The 24235-nt window shown below is 39.3% G+C and overlaps 1 protein-coding gene across 9 annotated transcripts in view; it reads right to left on the bottom strand.

The window, feature by feature from the left end:
- EPS8 (EGFR pathway substrate 8, signaling adaptor) overlaps nucleotides 1-24235 on the bottom strand; it is a 139745-nt gene that overhangs the window by 14207 nt on the left and 101303 nt on the right. For 6 of the 9 annotated variants that reach the window (XM_063358712.1, XM_063358720.1, XM_063358738.1 and 3 more), the window contains 11 exons: nucleotides 22877-22959; nucleotides 20659-20795; nucleotides 18780-18853; nucleotides 17666-17792; nucleotides 17231-17319; nucleotides 13558-13632; nucleotides 12802-12950; nucleotides 10387-10570; nucleotides 6483-6616; nucleotides 2612-2723; nucleotides 1533-1676 (listed from right to left, as the gene is read on the bottom strand). In XM_063358712.1, the coding sequence (XP_063214782.1) occupies nucleotides 1533-1676; nucleotides 2612-2723; nucleotides 6483-6616; nucleotides 10387-10570; nucleotides 12802-12950; nucleotides 13558-13632; nucleotides 17231-17319; nucleotides 17666-17792; nucleotides 18780-18853; nucleotides 20659-20795; nucleotides 22877-22959 (1308 nt within the window). The remainder of the gene's footprint in view (nucleotides 1-1532; nucleotides 1677-2611; nucleotides 2724-6482; nucleotides 6617-10386; nucleotides 10571-12801; nucleotides 12951-13557; nucleotides 13633-17230; nucleotides 17320-17665; nucleotides 17793-18779; nucleotides 18854-20658; nucleotides 20796-22876; nucleotides 22960-24235) is intronic. The other 3 variants (XM_063358766.1, XM_063358775.1, XM_063358784.1) reach the window with 3 other exon arrangements.

Raw genomic sequence — 24235 nt, 5'->3', positions numbered from 1 at the left:
TTATTTCCCATGTCACGTCATTATTTCAAACAGAAAACTTCAAAACCTGCAGTGCATTACAAAGAACAGCGTAAGAACAACTGCTCAAAACTGCACTCAGTCTGCTCAGGATTTCTTGGCAAATTCCAAATACACAAAATGACACGCACCCGGAGCAAAAAAAGACAGATCTTTAAATCAGGATTTGAAAAGCACTCTAGATGCATGCTTCATTTCACAGACAGGCAAAAACCATAATCAATTTTGAATGAGCTCATACGTTATAGGCAAACAACTAGGGACGGGAAAAACTCAGAAATAGTCTGATTCGAGCCCACCAAGCTGACGGCAGGTCTACCACATTAGTGTGCCTGAAATAGCATAGGACCTGTTTCTCAAGAGGTTTTCTATATCCATGGCAAAACTGGAAAAACTGCAAAAGCTGCAGCTTTCGTGATAGCTGCGCACACGGAATCCGGCACAGCGACACCTTCCACCAGGACTTTTAGATGAGTCTGCAGCAGAGACAGTCAACAGTAACATTATGGAATTTCTCATTTTTCAGTCATCAGCTGCAGTGTGTAGGCACAAGGAATGAATATCAGATCAAATTAAATTTAACTTCAAGTTTCAAGAGAAGTTTGGTTTGCATTTGGACTGAAAAAGTCTGACTCAGAGGCAGGCCTGGAATGTCTGCTTCATCCAAACTTGTTTGTCTAACCTTTCGAAATCATTAGATATAAAAGGGAAGAAAAAGGTCTTAGAAAGTACAACCTCTTATTTTATGAGCCTCCGGCCCACTTAGATGTTGTCTAAAATACACATTACAACTTTATTCTTTATATACTTACTCAGGTGGACAACTGCACTGATGTAAGATCTATTTTATTTTTTTTTAAATATTGTATCTCTAATTCTGTTCAACATACAAAAGAAACAATAACAACAAGATCTTAATTCCACACCACACCATGAAAGAAAGAAAACCAAAATAAGGTCAGGAGAATAGAGCGCTATTAATGCATAGGCATAGTAATTGAAAAATACCTGCTTTGCTTCAAAAGCAAAGACGCCTATTTTTTATGATTCCATAATTACAATAATTAAATAAATTCAAGACTAAGATAGAGCCACACAAAGACAGAAAATAAAAAGAAAAGCTAGCGTTCACTCTCCTAGGAGAAACAAAGATGACCCTACCTTAAATAATTCAAACTCCTTCTTTGGCATCAACAGCTACCAATCCGCAAAGGATATTTGCAATTAAAATAAACGCATACGCATCCATTAGGATTGAAATTACCACCTCTAAGCAAATAAGCTGAAAAAAAAACACCTTAAAGGAAAACATTTTGCTGTATCTCTATCAGTTATATTCTCATGTTAGACTCTATGCAATGCAGAAATTGCCTCAGCCTGTACAATAAGTACAAATCTTTTGACATGATAGTGGAACATGCAGATATTTCAGCCTTGCTGTGTATCTCTTTCACCTCCGCAGGCACATATGCACACTTCAAACAAAAGGTTTGCTCCCAAGGAGCAGACAGTACCTGGATCGTGCGGGTATATGCAGGCTCTGACCACCCTAGACCACCTTCTTGATTCCTCAGAAGATCCAAAATGTTGTTTGGCACAAAGCCTGTGCTGCCACTTTTATTCTGAACCTTCCACCACTGTTTTCTGTCATCCAGAATCTGAAATAATTTGGTAAATTAATTACAAAGCTTTTCTGACTTCCTTCCTGACAGTACTTAAGACTGGGCATCATTTCGAAACAAAACCATAACTTTGCCAGGTTCTGTGATTGCCAACAGATCTTACACAGATGTCCCTGAGAAACCCTTGTAGGCTTCCTTGACTATCACCATCATTAATTCTACATGGTCGTACTGCACTTTTCAGAACGTGGCTCTGAAGAAAGGATAGGGAAGAACAGTGTGTAATGAACCTCTGTAAACTCAGACATGTGCTGGACAGGTCAGTAGAATGAAAATCAAATACTTGTGCAGAGAGGCTGGCATCTCTACAACCTTTACACTGTTGACAAAAGGAATAAGTAACTACTAATAACTCAAGGAAAACTGCATCCTTCTAGGAGAGCACAAATTTGGAGAGAGCGCACTTCAGAGTAAACAGGGAACTGGAGCAGGATGGCGAGGAGAAGTCTGAAAACTGACTACCTGCTGTGCAATCTCATACGCGATATTTTCTCTCTTTCTTACTCCCTCCCTTCCAAACGGGTCTAGCTTTCAGAGTATCAACTCTTCCAGGTAAGGACAGTCTTTCACTATGCCCTGTGTGTACACAGATGGTGTTTGCCAGAGACAGTTATTTAAATACTACTGAATTAGGCTTTTAAAAGAACAACAGAGAAGACAGAGGAAACACACAAATATATTTCTAGCATGGATCTCTACAGCATCAATTCATAAGTCAGCGCAGAATCTCTGTTTATCTTGCCTGTGATGCAAAACGAATTGATTGAACTTTGCATGTTAAGGGAGCTAAATCAAACACATTGAAGTAATCATTAAGAACAGCCACACTGTCTGCAGGAAAGGTATCCTCAGCTTTGAGCAGTACCAGAAATTCATGTTTTCTCTTTGCAAAAAAAAAAAAAAAAAATTACCTCTACAATCTCTTCTTTCATGACAGAAAGCTCACTGTTGTTCCTTGCCATAAATTCATACCTGCATTTGGCATATTTCTTGGTCTGTGCTTTACTGTGTGCTTCATAGTTTCTGCAAAGCAAAGATCAGACTATTGTTCAGTGAGACATTCAAGCAAATAAAAACACAGACAAAACACCCTCTTCCGACAACCTGCAAAACAATTAAACAAAAACTCCCACCCTACCATAACATGATGCTGCTGTAGGACTACCTATTCATAACACACTGGTTTAAGTGCCAAAAAAAAAAAAAAAAAAAAAAAAAAAAAAAAAAAAAAGAAACAAAAGAAAGAGGCGGTTGAGCTACATGGACCTTAAGAACTGGTACTTGGCACTTGGCACTCTTTATTGGCTCACTGCTTGCAAGATGTATGATTACAACTTAGATTAGCAGGTGCCATTGTTTTAAAATAAACATGTACACTATATTTAGTCTGTTTTCCTACAGTAGGTTAAACAATCATTTGCCATACAAACAAATGACTATACTTAGTATGTAATTGATATCTTGTGTTTTGTATGAAAATGTATTTCTAGTGCTCATCATAAATTGTTTCATATACATCACAGATGAATAAATTTTTGCCATAAACACCAATGGAATCAAGCTCTAAAGAATGCTCACCTACTGTAGATCAGTTTTCTTAATTGACCATAAGCTATCATCAAACTCTAACAACCTCGAGTTACTGTATCAATTAAAAATGAAAAATAACTTCTTGGCGGTTACAAACAGTGCTCATTGTAGAACAAGGGATACCACAGTTTAACTCTGCGTCTTTCTGTTTCCATGAGGAAAGACCTGTTCAGAAGGCCTTTGGGTAAGAAGCTACTAGCTTCTTCGGCGTTTTACCTCTTCAAGGTGAGAAGCCCCCCGGCCCCCTCAAAACAGGTCCAAAATAAACAGTAACATTATTCACTTATTGCAAATTACACCCAACAACCCAAACCCATACCAGGTAGTAAAGTAAAAAAAAAATAAAAATAAAATCCAAACAGATAATGAAAACACGAAGCAATCAATGGTTTGAAATGCTGCATATGACGTCATAGCACAGGGATACAAATACAGGTGGTTGTTGAGGCTGGTGCCGCGTAACTGTGGGTCCCAGGTGTGCCTGAGCAGTCCATTAGTTACCTAGCTATTGCATGGCTGTGGAGAACTGTCTCACTTGACTTGAAGAGCAGAACAAAAGAAGAGTCATATTTAGACTGAAAGATTATTTTGAAAGAAAGACAAAACACTAAAAGTGTTTAAGGAGAGAGTGCAAAACACCGGATGAACCCCACCCTGCAGAATAGCTGTTACGAGGCTGAAAGATGTGTGAGTAATCCCAATTTTTTTCCGCCACCCACTCAAAGTTCATATAATTTTGAACTCCCTTCTTACTATTTCAGAAATATGACTAATGTACCTCTGAAGGCACTTTTACTTTTAGGCTGCCTTTCCAAACTCGTTTCACTAACAGTGTCTTCCTACCCTGTCCACACCTAAGTATCCTGATCCCTTCAAAAACCGTAACTCAGGAAGAATTTAACAAAATGCTTACGTTTCAGTTTTACTCCACTCTGTTGCAATCAACAGCAACATCCCCAGAGCACAGGCTAGTCAGTGGCCGTACGCTTCTGAAGTGGCCATAATTCTTCAAGCCCAGCTTAATGAGCCAAACAATTTACGTGGGGCACAATATTCTCAGTGCTTTCTTCCCTCCATCCTCCACCGTGCTTTCTTATTGCCTGTCGGATACACCGTAACTGCAGCCCTTTGCTCGCCTGCGCGTGCTGAACGAGACTCTAGTGGATTGCAGAAACTTCCAGGGTGCTTTTCTTCAAACAACAGCACAAAACCAATCTACACAACATACTACTGTGAAACACTACACGACTTGCTGAGAATCTATTCAGTTCTCTTTCAGCATCAGAGTCCCTGATATACCCCGTAACACGGTGAAAGTTTAAGGTCCTAACACTTAACTTTAAGTCACCCAAGGAAAGCACACCTTCATGGAGGTCCTGGCATGTTGGAATAAAGCTCACTGAAGTTCCCCGTGTAACCTAACTGTCCACCAGAAGGTAGTGGGTGGCCTGGTCACTGCGCTCGGACTGCTCATTAGGAATGCTGTCTTTGAACAAGGACCAGCAAACGATGGCTTAAAGGATCAGCTTGAATTTCTCACTCCCTCCCCCAAACCCACTCCTCCACCTGCTTCTTCACAGATGATTTAAAATTTATCTTTCAATGGAAGCTAACTGGGGTAATACTTACTAACAGCTTTCCCCCAATAAAGAGCTCCTGCCAGGCACATATTATACATGCCTCATGAGCCAATTAACAAATGGAAGTTTGTGTCGTGTTGAACAGACTGGAAGACAGGGGCACACTGTGGGTGTTTGCATCAGTACCAGCCATCTAGACTCTCTCTGGCAACCAGCGGTGAGAAACAGGCACCACTACTGCAGGTCTCTTTTCACATCTTTCAAAAGAGTAATTTCACCTTACATGAACTGCGTCTTAGAAACACCCATTTCTCTTTACCCGCCACAGAGGAGGCCGGATGACTCTTTCAGCTGCAGCCAGATACACTGATATCATCTATAGTTCAATGCAATAAGCCCCATTCTCTAAACCTGAAATGAAGGCAACAACATCTGCATGGAATACTCTTACTCTGAAAGGACAAAACAGGTCTTACCACGTTACAGATAAGAGAGAAAGGAATTTAGAGTACACATCATCTATGCTTCAAGCTGACTGGTCCTGAGACAAGAACCCAAAGAGTAATCAAGTTTGAGAAAAAGATTAGAGGTGACTACTACTGCTGCTGTTGTTATGAAGCATAAATCCAAAGTTCAGGAAAAGAATCAAGCCTTCACCCTGCACACCACATGAGAGTATGTTTGCATGCAGATTAACAGGCTCTTTTAGCACACAGCTCAAAAGGAGGGGTTATGCAAAGGTTTTCCTCAAAAGAGTTACATCAAAGCTGTTTTAACCAGCAATCTGATCCCCAAGACTTAGCTTAAACATTTTCCGTTGCACATACGCTAAAATACTCCTCATACGGTGCTATAGGTTGGCACAGGGGAGCAATTCCAACACCACTTTACTGATTTACTTCCAGTTTGTACCAGTACAAATCCTCCCCAGAGACAAGGCTGGGACTCCAAGGATGACTGCATTTGATCTTGTCAAGCTATTCGGATTTAGGCTAAAATGAAAAGGATGGAAGAGGATGTGCTAAAAGACACTGGTTGCCATGCAAACATTTCAGAGCACTTTTTGTACCATTTGAAAGAGAATGGAATAAACACAGAGTTACTACTCTGAAAGGGGATATTTATGCACCATCCCAGAAAACAAAAAGCAGGAGACTACGGAGCACTTAAGTGAGCAGCTAAACAAATCAAACGATCATTCAAAACAAGGTGGGATGAATCTCAGAGTAGACTTGTCATTCTTTGTAGTTCTGAAAAGAGCAAAGAATATTTTTAAAAACATGAAACAAAGCAGAAATAAAATTTAAACCCAAACAGGAGGATTCTGCGTTCTCAATAGCACTGGAATTCCACCATATAATTTTTGACAAAAGCATCGATTTAACAGCATACATAAACAGGGCAGTTTCATAGAAAACATACTAAAAGAGTCTTAATGATGTGCCTTAGAGAAGCAAAAGCAGAATTCCCACTGCTAACAAGAATCGCTTCCTCATAGAAATAATGATCTGGTCCAGACGCAACCAGAGGTAATTACAGACACCGCCACCCCAATAGCAATAAGTCGGGACAGTTATCCACAGCACCACGCACGCTGCTGATTCAGTGTTACCTATCTACATGTCGGCTAACAGTTTGCTTAAAGGCAGCAACAGCCGCCCCCTGGTCCAGCAGAGGCCCTCTTTTGTAAACCGTGTTACTGAATGCATACCCGTCGGACGGAGGGTAGTCGGGAACACTGGGAGGCTGGAAGACAAAACAGAAAGAAAGCCACAAGGTGGATTAGTGTCATCAACCCCACCGCCTCGTTCACTTAATCCAGCCCCCCTAGGGCCCCTGTCAGCATTCAGGTGTCCTCAGGTGCTCAGGGTTCTGCTATGAAAAGTTAATAACTTCTGCATTTCAAATACATAAACACGGAGATCAAAAGGATAAGAATAAAAGAATTTCTATCCTAAGTCATCCCACTGCATTAATATTGCAGTGGCTAGTCTTTAGAAAAACAGTTCTCTGGGGCAAGGTCTGTGTCATCTCTCAGATATCACTACAGCAACACAACTTACAAACAACAATGACTGCACGGCTTTAAAATAAACAGCGCTGAAAAACCACTTTGAGCTTTTGTTCTAGATGTACACTTAGAGCCAGAAAACTCTAGCTAGCTAACAGTACGTCTGTAGAAGAAATAAAACCTCCCTAGTAAAACTATCACTCAGTTGCAGGAGCATAATATCAGCGGCTCGTTTATGTCACCCTCTTGCTGAATATGACCATAGTCAAAGAAGAAATGCAAAAAAGGAATGTGGTAGTTGGTATAATTAAGGATTTTAATTAAGGAAAAGAATCACAATTTATCACAAGCACATATATAAGAATATTCAAGGCTTTAGGAAATTCTTTTTGAACAGTAGTCCTTTGAAAAAAAACCAAAACACCTGAAGTACAGCAACGATACTCTGCTTCTAAGTGAGAATTATTTTAATCACCATCCCCCAAAACAAAAGCAAGCTAAGCAATTCATTTCTGGAGATAACGATATTGAAATTGCTCATTCTAGATCTTTTCCTTACACCACCGTCCCGTTGCAGCAAGTTAGAACAGCTGAGATTCATCAGAAATTTCCAAATCTCTAAGCCTGGTCTAATGTTTTGTTGGGTTGGTTTTTTTCCCCTGTCTGTGTGGCTACAGAAAAACCATTCGCCTAATTTCTACCTCCAAGTACCCAACCTGGTGCCCAGAGACACGTGTCTACGAGGCTGAGGCTTTATGAAAAGAAATTAAAACCACACAACCTTGCCCCTACACATAGAATATTCTTTAAAACTGTATTATTAAGACCTCTCTGAAAAAAAAAAAAAAAAAATCTCAAGTGTCACCCAGCTTACACCTTACATCAAAAGACACCCAGGAAGCAGGGACTCATTTTACTTCACACACAAATTATCTGCATCGCCTCAGCCTCACTGGGCTCTCTATCACCAGTTCCCTGTTGTTTCACTGCTATTTGAAGTCCTCAACTGAAGTCCTGAACTGGCTCCACCTGGAAACCCCTTCCCAGCGGGAAGTAGTGTGTGACTACATCTTAAGGTTCGGGAATGAAAAGGAAAAAAAAAAAAGAAAAAAAAAAATGGTTCTCATGAGGGGGAACCTCCAATGCACTTTGCCAGATGCCAGAGCAGTCCCTGCCCAGCTGGGAGGGCGGCTGGGGCGGCTGCACGCACCCCCTCTCCATTCCCAGTGGGACACAGCTCTTGACACGCAGCTTCGGACCTCGGGAAGCAACGTCACACAGGGCCAATTAGCGGCAAGGGACGAACACTTTAATTCTCATTTTTCCAGCACCCTTCGTTAAACAAGCTGTTACGGCAGACTTGGGAAAGCGCGTCTGGTATCACCCACTCCAGGGCGGTCCTTTTGATGCAGATAAATAACATTTTGCACTGGGGCAGCTTTTTCCAGCTGAGTACCTGCAGCCTTTCACAGCTATTAAGCAGCTCAGCGGTCTCCCCCCTAGGGATGCGCCCGAGGAGGCACTGGTGCAAGGAACCATGGTACCCAGGTTAAACGACTTGCCCAAGACCACGCGGGAATCAGCAACAGTCATGAAACCAACGCCTTCAGTGAACTGGGATTTATTTTAATTGGGTTTTTTTGGTCTTTTGATGATTAAGATGAAGAGGCTAAGCTGGCACAGACAGCTACCAATCCAACCAACGTTACTGACACCAAAAAGAATGAAATTAATTCCCTGAAACACAAGCAAAAAAAATCCCTCAATGTATTTCACCACCCCTATAAAATTGTTTAAAAAAAAAAAACAAAGGCAAAACAAAACAAACCTTCATGGAAATGTAGAGCAGCAGTGAAACACTGAGACAATATTTGATGAGATTTTTTTGGAAGCTGACTAGGGAAAGGGGTGACAGCAATGGCAACAGCTACATTTCATATTATTGTGCCCATTTACTTTACTAAATGCTTTTTTGCTCACAACAAATCATTGGCAATAACTTGGGTTTTGGTACATTTATTCTTGCATATCTTGTTAGGCATAAAGCCAGTGTTTTAAGTAATCAACTATGTACCATGTTATCCTCCTTTGCTTGGCAGACTTTTTACCCAACTTGTTTGTCCCTATAGCTGAGTAGAGGGGTTTTGGTTGTTTTGTTTTTTTTTTTTTTTTTTTGACTAACGGAGATTCTAATGAAAACAAAGTTTTATTGTGACAAGCTTTCCGTGGACAGTTCTGATAAACTTTTGGGGAAGCTTTGTTGTCTCCAATAAGAGAACTGCTCTGCAAGAGAACGCCACCTCACAACAGCCATTAATCCTTCCCTTGAATCTTCTTACATATGTGCGTTTTTCCACTAACAGATAAAAAGGTATTTTAAAATTAAGATAAAATCCAGTATCATTGCATTAAGATGTACTCCAAATACAGTACTGGTGTAGGTTGCTTAAGGAAGACAGGACTCTGGAAGAAATACTATGGACTGAACCTAGAAAACCCTTAGGTGCACTTACATATCACAGCTGCTAGCAGGGCATCTTGAACTAGCTAACGCTTGATTGAAACTAAAGCTAGCATAGAAAAATAAATTAAAATTTTAAATTGAAACAACAAAAAGCATCCAGAACTAAAACTTTTACATGTTTAAAAAGGCAGTATCTTTTTTTCTGAACAAAAAAGCAACACAATCCACTTTTATTCTTAAAATTTTCACATAAACCAAAGTACCTATTCTAGCCAACTCTACTGAAAGAGAGTAGGGTGTAGAATCTTTATAGTCAGTCCCTTTGTTTCTCAGCAAAGTTACACAGAATACGCACTCTGGTTTCTCTGAAGGCTTTAGATGATGACGCATGTTTCCATCCTTTAAACAGAATAACTTATTTTTTGCTAAAATGATCACATTTCTTGGGATAAAAGGATGGGAAAAATGTTCCTGTGCAATAATTCTTCCAATTGGCAGCTGTTTTTCAGAAGTAGGCCTAAATTACCTGAGATGGCATTACTGCTATAGCATACTTTCTTGCAATACAGTGAAAGTATCAAGAAATTAATGAAAGGAATAGTGAATTCCACATTTGTGAGGAAGCAGCTTAAATCCAAAATTCCCCCAAAAGTGGTGTTTTTTACTTTTTGTCTGTGTGCCTGTGCATGAATGCACATTTGAGAATGCTTTGGTTCAAATCCTACCTGAAGTATATATGACCAAAATCAATGGGATCTGAAAGCACAGGTCAAGAATCAAACTGAACCGTACGGGCTCGTATTGTCCTCCCAACTGAGGCAGGAAAGTTCACGAAGTTCAAGGAGAGCAGTAGGCAAAAGCCTTATGGTTTTCCTAATCACATTTTTGGTGGCTGAAGAGGTATTTGGTTCCGTATAACTTAAATATAAGTATAATGAGTTTGCACTGATGTAGCAGACATCAGAGTATGGTTACTCCAACAATATCGCAGAATATTTTTGCTATGAAGGAAACAGTTGGTGTTGCCTTCAGACAACCTACCTCAGTGGACAGTCTTTTCATTTCTTGCTTCCGCTGTTGCTCTGCAACATTTGCCACAGACTCAGCCAAATGATTGAGTTCTTGCTCCTTTGGAGCTCCCATGAAGTTCAGCAAAGGAGGCTCCCAACCATTTCGGAAACGGGGGACATAAGGTGGAATAAAATGGTCTTTGGGCCAATCCGCTCTGTATGAAAAGTAAATTAGAGATCTGTATCAAGGGCCATACAAATATTGATTTCATATGTTTCCTAAACATTGAAATGCTTAGAATTTTAAGTAGTATAGAGGAGAGGCTGGGATTAAAGTACAGGCAGAATTGTGCTAGAACACAGAAAATCAGCAAAAACATTTATTGACCACAACTATGCTCCCTGCTGTGCCCTGCAGAAAGAAACTGCTCCTGTCCTAAGGACTTGACAGTGGTAAAACACAACAAATTTTTGTCTTGTAGCAAAGGATGAGTAACAGAAGAATCAATCACAAACAAATCTAGGATTTGTTTCAACTGTCACATGAGGAAAAATAATTGCAATGCTCTATTTGTGTTAAAGCACCAGACAAAAGACTCCAAAGAAACAGCCTGCTTTATAAGAAAGTCTGAAAGCAGATGTGAAGCATGGAAACTTAGGGCGCACAGCTACACCTAAAAGAAAAAGTTAAGCAATAGCATTTACTGACAAAAAACCCCAACTCTACATGCTCCAAGACACAAGAATTATCATCACATTTGCTGCCCAGATTGATCTTTTTAAAATACTGTGCCAGTTTTCAGAGCTCCATTAGCATTCCCTATTGTAGTTTTCATAAACAAACATTTTCATGCTCTGCCTTTTCATTATACATAACAAGCTGTCCCACAGTATAACTTACTGTATCTTCACAGTGGAAGCAGAAACGGGAATGTATGTTACAGTCTTTTAACAGTCCTGTTGTTGACACTGCTCAAAATTAAGGGACAAATGCTGCCATTTACACAAGTTGCAGAAGCAGCCAGCAATTGCTAGCCCATTAGCAGGCCTCAAACGGGTCAGTAACCCTTGAGTTTCACCATTCACACCACAGTGTACCTCTGTAGACTGAGATCATTCAGACCATCATTTCTAATCTGCACAGGTCAACCAGCTGTATTCTAAGTGCTTCTTCATTCTTCACTGCCCAACACGAGCTACTTCTATTTCCATTAAACTTTTTTCAGGATGGACTAAACAAATGATGACGGTAGTTCCCAAGACAAGGAGCCCATTATTTTACCAGTGACCCACTTTTCCTGCATGGGGCTCCAATGCTATGAGGCAATTTCCACTGCCGGTATCACCACAAGCTGCTATGAAGCCAGCAGAGCTTGAGGCAGGTAAAGGCAAGCGGATGGTGCTTTGCTGGGGTAAGCTCTCTGGCAATCACAAGGAGCTGCAACTCCTGTTTCCACCTCATTTTGTAGTAGCAGGCCAAACAATAGGCCCAAAGGATGAACTTTAACATTCCTGGTCCTGCGGCAGAGTGAGCTCAAGAAAGGGAAAGAACTGTACGTCACTCTCCCTACTCTGAGGGTGTTTATCACTCCATGCCCTAGGGCCTTCCATGCAGCCTTCCTTACCAGCAAAACACTCAACTACTTTTTAATCAATCAATTACTTAAAGAAATCTACTTGGTAGGTATTTATGTTCCAATTCAAAATCTAAGAGCAAGGATGAATAAACACAAAATACATGACGCATTTCCAGCCCAAGTGATTGCATATACTTAATCATCATCAAAAGCACTTATCTACCACAGATTACAGAGTTAAAACATACTTTGCAAATTTAAAGCTTTTTTTTTTTTGCACTTTCTATTTACTTAAGTATTTTCAAACCATATACTTGCTTCAAAAACAACAAATGTATAAAATAGTTAATTTTCAGCTAGGCCTAACCATAACAGTGAATCCATAAGCACAACATGTAGGGTATGCACATGTGACATGGTTCAGCCAATAAACACTGAAAATTGAAATGTGTATCCTGTTCATCAATATTTTGTCACTTTTTATTGCAACTTCTTCAGACTGATCGTTAATGAAGTCAAGATAGCTGGGTTGGAAAAATAAGGGTGAAAAACAACTGGAAACATGCAAGGGACAGTTCAGAAAAAACTGACTGCAAAAGGTTATGTCAAGAGGTTCTTCATACCATGGACAAAAAAAAGAAATTCTGTCTGCATTTTCTCCCTCCTTGAGACCCCTAAAATCAAACCACTACCAAATCCCACTGACGCTGAAGAGCTCCTTTCCAAAAACTTTAAAGAACAGTTCTGAAGAGTCGAAAGCCTGACAAATGAATATTGAGTTTATTGGGGAGCGGATAACCTGGTTAAGATCGTGTCAATAAACGTGAGTTTAGAGATCGTCTCTAAAATATGCAGTGGCTTTTTCTCACCTGGCTTTGGTCCATGTGTCACCCAATGACATCCATAACTGTCCTTCCTCACTAGTGACAGTATATCGCAGGAAGTCTACAGTATCTTTTGTTAAGAGGGGGCTGAGTACTGTACCAGCAAGCTCTGGACCTCCTGTTGTCTGCACCACCTAAATCCAAGTATTCAAATAACACAAAGAACAAACACATTGTCAGTAAGGAAGTTACTGTGAATATAAGTTACCTACAGTGCTGCTAGGAAACATTGGTTACTCACAAAAACACCCTCCAAAAAAACCTCTGAGAAGCTAACAGTGTGTCTTAACATCCTATGGGTTAACTAACGGATTTATTGCAAAAGAACTGCTGTCCCGGTAACCAACCATTTTACATTTAGACCCACTTTTGGCAATGTTATTTTTGCTCTACTGATCAACATCACGCATACTGCCATTAAACAGACATACGGTTATCCTTCCAACTCTCCTCCTGCATTATGTAAATTATTTCAATTTTTTTATTGTTAATTAAAAATTATAATGGCAAACTGTAACACACAAAGCTAAAGGTTATTTAAATAAATATATTTAATAGGTGTGAATATACACAGCAAAGGATATAAATTATTTTCTAAAGAGAAGTGTCCTGAGACACACATTTCTCCTTAGTTATTGTCCAGGGACACAACATTTCAATCTTGTTATCCTTGAAAAGGTCACAGAGGATATAAATACAAGAGTTCTGAAGGAAAACAATTAGAAAATGATAAAACCTTACCATATGTAGTGGGGTAAACAGAAAATGAACCAATTCAGCCGCACTAGGATTCTGGATATGGAACTTTAATTTGGCCTGAAGGAATTGGAAAATGATACATTTTATGAAACGGTTAACTTTTGTGATAATAAATACTTCACATAAGAATGGCCATCCCTGGTCAGGCCCGCTTAAGCCCAGTGTTTTGTCTGCAACATCTGCTAAGTGTAAGTGCTCATTCATCCAATTGCTTTTGAATCCATGTATAGCTTTAACACCTATTGCGCAGAACAAGAAGTTCCACAACTGACTTATATGCTTTGTAAAGAGGCATCTCATTTGGAAATTTGCTATCTCTTAGTTTCATTAGCATTCTGTAGTTCTTTTCCAAATGAAAACTGAGCAATCCTTCTCTGCTTGCTTTTTCCAGTGATGCTCATAACCATTTACATATTTATTGCATTCTTACTCTGTTTGGTCTTTTCCAAGCTAACATAATTCCTTGGAGCATTCTTGTCTTCCCTGTACCTTCTTCAATTTTGCTACACTGGGAACAAAATAAGGCCAGGGAACATAACAGCATGTTGATGCTCTTTATTTGATGATTTTCTTTTTTTTTTTTTTTTCCTAATGGTTCTTAACATTTGCTTGGCTGATCGCCATTGAACCCAGATGACATTCTCACAGGAATCTGTATCACATCAACATTTTGTTCTAACTTGTTTTACATATGAGATTTTTCCCCACCAGTCCATGCTCTATCATATCTATCACTACTGAATTTCATCTGTCACTGTATCTGCTATCTCGAGATATTTCCACATCTGTAGACTCTTCACTCCCCGTTTGCCAGAACACCTGTAAAGACATTGCACAAGCAAAGGCCTCTGCAGGGGCATGTGTGGGACTTCACTGCTGAATTTACTGCACTTTGAGAACTGGCATTTTAGTCCTATAATTTGTTCTCTATTTCACCAAACAAGAATCTAAGAAGCTACATTCAACCTCACAGTAGCTCGGTTTCTTTAAGAACCTCAGGGTGTGCAACCTTGCTGGATGTGTTTTGGAAATCCAAAGAAACAAAATCAAAGAACTGATGGATTTGTAGACGTTATTTTGTTTTGCAAGATGCAAGTTTGCTTCTTCCTCAATTTAATATACCTGCCTACAAACTGCATCCCACGTGCAAGTACCTCAGGGGTACCTAGTTGTCATAGTCACTCGGATTCTTGGAATGACTGTAAAGATTATCAGCATTATCTTAAGCACTTCTCTTCCGCTGGAAGAAAGGCAGTTTGAGAGAGGTTACGTGCCATACTGTGTGGTCTGCTGACTTAGTTTTTGGAATAGATGGATCAATGGTGCCCATTCAAACAGGGCTTCTATTCATCTGCCTGTAACTTGCCATTTTGATTTGCTGTTCTTTAACTCATTACCAGTTCTTCAATTTGAAACTGATAATCTCTTGTGTACCCCCATAAAAAACACTTTTCATGAACATATTTTCCACTATCAGGCTTTTCCAAGTAAATATATGCATTAAAAAAACCCCACAAACATATAGTTTCTGTGATACAGCTTCCTGGAGGATTTATTTTATTTACTGATCACCCGTTGGCCCTGCAGGCTCCAGAAATAAGTAGCATGCCAGAATGTGTTTTTAAAAGTTATAGTAATTTTTATTGCATCTTGCCATCTGTTCCTCAAACTGCTTTTGCCTAGCCTCATTCTACTTTTACATCTAGCCTTCCAGAGTGTGCCTCCAAATGAAGAAAGGAGGAGGATGTGTTTTTACTTCTAATAACTTCCTATACATTGTTCTTCAGTCATAACAACTTTCTTTCAGTCTTTCTAAAGTTTTTTCGACATATGGTAGGCATTTTCTAGGAGCTTCCAGCATGGTGTTTTAAAACAGTTTCCATTCTACTGACAAAGATTTTATTCTTCTAGCCGCTCCTTTTATTTTTAAACTTTCAGATTTAGGTTCTTCATTTTGTACAGTTCTCCATGTCTGACATAAAGCACCAGAAAGTGAAATTTCAGGCTTTTATGGCTCTCGCAATGATGCTGAAGTAAAGCACTGTTATACAGCACAGCTCTTCAAGAGCAACATTAGAAATCAGGTCCGAGAAGCTGCTGAGGACCAAAACAAGAACTGCTGCTGCTTCTGCACAGAAGATAAAGATTCAAAGATGCACATATTGTTTTGGGGTGAAAAACTAATTTAAATGCAGAACGCATAAGAAGTAAGAATGGAAAAAAACTGAACATTACAAGCACTCTTACTGAGAAGGATCAGCATATTCTAAAGACATCCATCCCCACAAAACCAGAAATCCTTTGAGGTCAGAATCACAGGATTTGATGTAGGGTTTGGAAAAAAAAAAAAAAATATATTCTTAACATTTCTAAATATCTCCTACAGCCCTGCAATCATAATTCATTCCCCAAGAGGAAGAAAAAGCTGATTGCACTCAGTGAAGACAAGAACAATTTTCCCCATTGGCATAGCTTCCCCAGCAATTGGAAGGGACAGTCAGTATCTGAAAGCAAATGCTTCGAAGGTGTCCCACTTGCTGACCTCCTTTAATAGCACTTGCAGAAAGGAGATGCCAGGAGAAGGCTCTTGAATTAGCATCTCTGCTTGTTGAGGACCTATAAAGAGACAGTAATTTGTTGGATGGACTGTTCTGAGGCCAGAAAGGTCCTATGTAATGATGGCAAAAAGTACAGGGAGTCTGATGGGCATAGCTGAATAAAACTAAAGCCACAGCTGGTGATGCTGGCAAGCAAAGCATGCAACAGAACTGTGATCCCAACAGACGTTCCTAGAAATACTTTTACTATTTAAATTCAAATTTCCCAAGCAAAAGGCTTTCAAGAACCAAGAAAAAAAAGCAGCACAACAATGCAGAAAGAAATATGCTCATCTAGCCACTGTGTAGAGCCCTTAAGGAGCAGCATCCCAAAGCTGGCTCAAAGGCCAACCTAGGCCAGAGGTTGCCAGCTCTGCTCTTGTCTCACTTCAGCCTTGGATGGAGAAGGAATAGGCAAATGTCTAAGATCAGTCAGGTATCAGCTGAATTATCCTCCTGCGTGTCAGCCAAGGACCAAACAAGATTACATTTCCAGGTATGTCATTCTTGAAGAGGATACTTGTGGGTTTGCTTCTCCTGAAAGAGCAGTGGAGACCAAGACAACAGAGGCCCAGGCTCACAATTCCCTGGATGGCACGACCACCACAGCTGGCAGCAGTAAAGCATTTAAGACCCAGAAGGTTTTTCTACATGGACAAGGCACCAGAAAAGTTAGACAGAAGGCAGAAGACTTGATTAATACATTCCCAAAGACAAGACAGGCATCTGCAGCTCCCTCGAGGGAGTCAACAATAATGCATCCACACTGTCTGGAATAGCAGGAACATCCAAGAAGACTCAACTTAAAAATAACTACAAAGCAAGTAGGTCGTGTTACTGATTCTTCCTTGTCCTATTCATCTTTCCCCAAAATTTTAGTTCTTCACTTCATACTAGTGAAGTAAGACACAGGAAAACCAATGCAGCACAACTGACACCCAAATTAATTTTGTAGTGGTGGGGAAAACAAAGATCATTTTATACTTAACATCAATTATCTCAGGAAAGGAACTGTTACTGCATGCTTCACACCACCATATCCACTAACAGTCACTTACCAGGAGATTGAAGCCATGCTTGAATTTTTGGAAGCAGTCAACAAATTCATCTGGAGGCGGTGGTTTTGCACGGAGAGTAAGAACTCCCTCTGGTGAACAAAATGAGGTTTTTATATATCCATTTAGATGGTATATAATTTCTATAAATATTACAGGCATAGTAAACATATAAATACATAATAAATTTACCAAATTACAGAATTTTGTAAATATAGAACCACAACAGTGAGCATATTCTAAAGTCATATCTCTAATTAGTCACTCGCTGCTGACTTCAAGCAAATGATTTCCACAGGTTTCCCTCTAACAATATACTGCGTAGGATCTTTTGTGCTGAAATTGAAAGAAAACTACTACATTCATAAAAAAACCCCCACATTTGCTAGCCTAAATAATCCTTAGAGAAACAGAATTGTGTGCAGCGAGAACTCCTACCTCCAGGTCCTTTCTTTTTATTTTTTTTAGTTTTCTTCCTCTTCGAAAGTTCAGCAAATGCTTCAGCAGCTTTTTGAAGTTTGGTAACAAAATACTCAATGTCATCCAAAATATGGTTCAGAATTTGCTATGGGAGAAAAGAAAAGTAACAGTTTCTCTACAGAACCTATAGCAGAAATACTCCAGAAATCAAAATGACTACACCCTCAGACACCAAGAGCTCCTTCAGAAGCTAGAGTCCATGCTAGAATATTGCTGTTCTTAATTTTACACACCCGTAAAGTATTTTAAATCTTAGATTTTTAGAAACTTAGGGCCAGTGTAAGTTTTTTAAAATATAAGCATCAAGATTATTAAATTCAGACCGGAGTTACACAATTCATTCACACATTACATTTTCTCTCACAACACATGAAAAAATTCTAATTAGTTGTGTAGAACAGCATTCTCCTAAACAATTCAACTTCATAATCTTCTTTAGTACAAAATATTAAGCTGTTCGTTGAATGTCAAAATGCAGTTTTTAGAAGTACTCTTTCAAGAATTGCTTTCAAAGAGCAAATGGAGGAGCATAAGGACCCCCTGGGGCAAACATGTATACACCAATTCAGCAGGCCCCAACCTGCTTTCCTCAAGACCCTTGGATGCTGCCAAGTGGAAAAACAGAAAGTCAGAAGTGACAAATAGGGCAATACTGGATATTGCCTACCACATAAGACCTGCCCAATTTTGTTGTTTATAGCAATATCAGAAATGACCGTATGTTCATTTTCTAGATATTGCACATATCTAAGTCCCACTAAATTAATGGAATTTATCCTTACACGGTTTACTGAATTTGGTCTACCACATAAAATTAGTACTTATATTTCTAGCTTCAAAGCAGGAAACTTTGCATCAACATTCAGTACTTTCTTTTTTCCTCTTTAAAAAAGAGAGAAAAAAGGAAAAAGAATGACCGCCTACTCATTTTTAAGGTCTACCCCGCAAACACAGGCTGTCTGGAAAGCTTTCCTCCAGAACTGAGTTTCCCACGTGGGGAAAGTCTTCCCACAAAGTAGAGATGCAAAATTTCACAGACATTAAGCAATGTTGCTTGCAGTTTCTCACTTACAACATCTCTGTCAATCCTGGCTGCTATCATCTCTGCTGTTTCTTCATGATCGTGGTATTGTTTATGTTTTTCAACTGTGGAAAAGGGAAGAAGAGAATAAGACATCCATATATGCAGAATTAGTAACCAACACTTCCTATACAGCTTAAGTTTGAAACCATACTGCTGTGAGAAAACGATGGACAACGTTTGTCCCATTCAATTTGCAGGGACCCCACACCACCTGAAAATCTTGCACCCTAATGCCTGATCCTGCCACATCTCACACAAAAAGGTTAGGTGTATGCTTCCAGTCAACTTTGCTGCATAAATGAAGTTAACCACAGAAATGTGGTCCCAAGGTTTAAATCAAAAATATTACATCAGAAAATGGCAGATTATAAATACAACGTACTGAGAAATCATGCCATTTTGCAAAATATGCTGAAAGCTACTCCAGCGGAGGTAAGCAAGAAGGAAGACTGTAGCTATGACTTCAAACTAATTTTGATGTAGAAGGGAATAAGCAAAAAAGGAATGTAGGAATTTGGACAGAGAGACCAAGTCTGGCAACACAGAAATGAGGGGAGGTAATGATGTGATAAAACAGGTATTTCCAAATACAGAGTCAGTGACTTCTATTCTAGAACAATAAGGGTTAACATTTTGAGAAAGGACAAGTTTTGCATTTTTAAGTCACAGTAAATACCGTATTGCTTTTGTTAAAAGGTGGGATTTTAATAAATATGTTTTAGGAAAGATCCACATGACTAGAATAGCAGGAACTGCAGGAACTCAGGTCCACAAGTGGTCTGGCAAGACAGATCACTTGACAAACTCATTAAACTTTTCTGAAGTTGAGAAGTCCTTAAACGGAAGAACAAACTAGCCTTTACTCAAGATACATGTAAGACTGCAGATTAGAGGACAAAAACATTCTTAACATTACAGGTTTCTCTGAACATTTTTAGTTTTTTCCTTGCATAGTTGTGTACTTTGTTGAGTGATACAGTTTAATAAACCACAAATAATAAAGACTCTGTGGTTAATGACTTCTAATTCTAAAATTTTAGTATCTATTATAAAAAAAGGCAACAAAAATTAACCCAGACCAAAAAAGGCCTCACCTTAACCAAGATTATTCCCTTAATACAGTCTGTTTTACAGCAGGAAATTTATTGTTTCTAAAGAATATTTTTGTCAAAGAAATCTGATCAAAATAAAAATGTTTCCATTAGAGATTTAAAAAAAAACCCAAAAAACAAAACAACAAAAAAAAATCCAAACCCATCAGAAATGCTACAATATTTCTCGGTTAGGGCTTTAAAAAAAAAAAAAACATAAAAAGAACTAGATAAATATAAAATAAATAAATAATGCTGATCTCTAGTCACCTTTTAATCCATGATTATATTTTTTTAATTGTCTGAAATATCTGGCCTACGCTTTCCCTATTACTAAAGAGACCATCACTAAATTACTAGAGTTATGACAGTACTGATTACCGTGAATGTTCCCAAAAAAGCCCAGGTTAGAATCCGTAGCCCCACCCCCACCCAGCTAAACACAAATAAAAGAAGCTCTGAACAGAAATTCAGAAAAGGGGTAAGTGCAAGTAAATGACAAGTCAGATTATGACAGTCAGGTCTTATTCCCCAGATCAGGCAACAGTGGCTTGGGGCATTTCAAACCAGACTGGGAAAATAATCCTGCCTGCTCTCAGCAAGGACAGGGGGCTGACCTCGTACAACCATTTCCATGTCTGCATTCAATTGCTGTAATCTTTACAAAAGTAGTCTTTCCAAACTATTTTCGTTATTACCAAGGATCATAAAAAGTTACTGCCCAGAACAACAGTTTGCTACCACACTTGAGGTGGCGGTCTCCCAGAAATACTCACAGTCTCCCTGCTCAGCGGCCCACGCGGACCACGCTGCCACGCGGCTTCTGACGTCCACCTGGGTGATGGTCCCCGGTGGCACAGGGGCAGGTGCCTGCGGCGGTGGAGGGATGGTGCTGTCAGCTTTGGATATCATCCTAGAGGAAGAGAAGAAAGCCCAGAAGTGACACTTGAAGGAAAAACAGTCTATTTTCTAGTGCTTAATCAGAGAAGACAAGGAGGCTTTACAAGGACCTCCTTCTACTGTTGAGCATACTATGGGCTTGCCAAGTAAGCAGCGCTCAAGACCATGGTGTGTAAATATGTTAAACACAGCAGGAAACTCAGTCCATGATGGGGTTAGCAAACATTTGTCACCTTGCCACATGGGAAATCCCCAAGGAGTGCCACAGAACATGACGTCTAGAGATCTGCCGGTTTACACAGGCAAGTTCAGCTGCTTGGGTTTAGTAGGTGGAATTTTTACCACCACATGCACTTTACTGGCAGGACTTCCATTTTGTGTGAAATTTTTCATTAGAAGTTCCCTTTCAGCTGCCACAAGATGCTTATCTAGTCCCTAAATTTGACAGGTTGTCGACTGCCTGTTTCACAAAGCTCTACCAACAAAACCTATTAAATTTACAGGTTGTTTTTCCTTTTTGTATCAGTGGCCTGTTCATCCTGTCTTGATACAAGTGTACCATCCCATCATAGACTGTATCACAGCTGCCACCTGCAATTTTTCAGTTTTCCCATTCTTAATGTAGTTTTAAATACCATAAGGAAACATGTTTTTGAAGTCATTCTGCAACTTCACACCAACAGACAGAAAAATCCCAGCAACTCCTGTCATGCACACATGCCATCCCTTCCCCATGTCCCTACTTAAAAGCAAGATCTTCACCTTAAATTCTTCTCTTTATAATCCCATCTCATTCATGGCATTCAACACCACCACGAAATGTCAGGTGTTATTTGGTCTTTGGACACCGAATAAAAAATGATGTATCCATCACCATTCCTTCCTCCGGTCTCCTGGGCACTCTTCTCTGCACGTCCCGCACTTCTACTTGTCAGCAACCTTGCAGCGACTCCACAATGCCATGTCAGGGACGAGGGTCTCTCCCTGTGACCCCCATCAGCACGTATTGATATGTCAGCAAGTAACCGGCGCTAAGCTGTCACGCACTAATGACCACTTGGCCTCACAGCCCGCAGAGACTGATATCGCAGATTATTTTTTCCCCTAGATGTACTGACCTACATTCTTTGCCCAATTAAATCTCATCAGTTTCCCAGTACATCCAATGTGTTTGAGTCCTCCTGGATTACCACTTTGTGCTTATACTTGTTGTTATAGACCCACACACAGAAAAGTGTGCTTATTTAATTTTAAGCCTACAGGTAAAGTTAGACGCAGCTCAGGTTTTGTTTTGTTTTTATAGGAGTGCCCATTACTCGAGGAAAACTTCATGAGATGCACATCAGAATTTAATAGTTACTAATATTGCTATAAACTCGTTCATACAACGGTGTCATTTTTACTTAATGATTTTTGTCCAGCAAAGACTTCTCTATCTGGACCACAAAACTCAGTGTTATTGAGAGATACTATCAGGACGTGGTTGCATACTAACTTTTCAATAGACTATTACCATAACCATTCAGTATCAAATATATTCATGCCCTTGTTATTATACCTCTGTTGGCTACTTCTCATTTCTACATAAATCTTCTCTGAACTCAACAGACTCTTTTTCCCCCATGTTTTCTTACTGGCAGAGAAGTTTTTGCTACCAGGGAAACAAGGAGTCTTCAGCATCATTAAACAGGCAGGCGGGAAGATTATTCAGTCTTCAGTTGCTGTTTCATTTAACATCTTTAGATCCCCAAACCTTTTATCAGAATCGTACTTACTTGGATTTATGGGGCATTTATATTTTTAATTTAAATTCTGAACTACTTGACTGGTACGCAGAACTGAGGCATGCAATGATATTCTCCGGCAACCCGTATTGATTGATCTTCCCATCACTAAGGTGGAATTGGGAAAGGTAAGAGTGATGCTACAAATTGAGACAGCATAAGATAATTATTAAAGCAAGGCCTCTACATGTGGGTTTGGAAGTATATTATCAACTAGCAACAAAGACTAACAAAGACAGACTTCGAGAGCTTCTGAATGCTGTAACACTATTTGGTGATCCTATATACTGCCAAGGAGTTAGGTCTTTACCTCAGTGTTTCAAGCCTCTTCTTTTGTTTCCCACTCTTGCTGTCACTGATTGCACTTTCAATATCTTCATGAATAAAGCTAGCCTAGAGAGACAGAAGCAGAAAACATCAGTTATCATCTATATCTCCTCGTTCACTATTTTTTAGGGCATCTTTAGATTCCAGAATCCCTCATCAAATCCCATTTATTTAAAAGTTCTAGGATAAATTATTTTACACCTAAACAGAATGAAGAAACACACAATGCTATTGTCTGTGAGTTGGTATTTTTGTCACTGTTCCAATTTCAAGCACAGTCATCAGATGAGTATGTCATCTAGACACCAAATTTGTCTGAACAGAGGTAATTATCTCAAGTCAGCCATTATTGAATAAGCTATTTTTTCCCCTCTGTGTATGTCATTTTTGTTTTTCTCAACCATGTTAGTTGAAAGACATACTATAAAAAAAATCTACTATAGATAATAGCAGCAAAACTACTATAGGCAGTAGCAGCAGAAAGGATTCGAAAATAACTTGTAGTTATACAGTTTCCTTTAAGAAATAACAATATCCTCCAACTTCTCTTTGATTTAATAGAAGATGAATTTTCCAGAACGTTTCCTAATCTGTAGGCTCCTGCATCTTCATAACTGCAGCCTGCCCCCACCAGTGGCCCACAAGTGAAATTTTGATGCACGTCTAAGGCATTATTTTAATAGATCTTGCATTAAATAGGTCACAGCTTCTCGTAGGATTTAGAATGCTCTGTTACACGTCTTCAGCTGACAAATTAATTTCCTACGCAGGCTGTCAAAGCCCAAATCTGTCAGTGTCTGGCTCGCTATACAAGGCCCATATCTGTCTTGGTCCTCTCATGGTGAAGAACCATGCAACTTTTGGCGAAGAATATGTAACTTCTGCTGGGACCAAAAGACTTTGTTGAATTTAGGATCTAAAGGGATTAACAGACTTCTCAGGCTATAATGAATTGCACTACAGAATATGGACTAGAGATACATTACGGTTGAAGACTTAATAGAAAAAAACTTAAGCAGATTTGAGGAACTTAAAACCAGAAACATTCCATTAATCATACTCTTGATATTTATTTATCAATATAAATCTTTATAAATATAAATAAGAGTATAATAAATACTCTTATTTAACAATTTTTTGTTTATAAATATACATTGGAATTTCTATTGCAGAGGCTCCTGAGGTTCATGGTAACTTCTGATTAAGAACCGGAAAAAGGCAAGGGAGAAAGACCTATCCTTTCAAAACCAGCCAAGTTTCATGGGTAAGGAACAAAACCTAGGGTACGGTCACAGAGTCGAACAAAACCTCAGAAGAAAAGGGGGATCCTGGATTTCCAAGT

This window comes from Chroicocephalus ridibundus, chromosome 1, assembly GCF_963924245.1.
Source record: "Chroicocephalus ridibundus chromosome 1, bChrRid1.1, whole genome shotgun sequence".
Taxonomy (NCBI): domain Eukaryota; kingdom Metazoa; phylum Chordata; class Aves; order Charadriiformes; family Laridae; genus Chroicocephalus; species Chroicocephalus ridibundus.
Note: the sequence above shows the minus strand (reverse complement) of the source record. Positions and strands in the feature narration are given on the sequence as shown.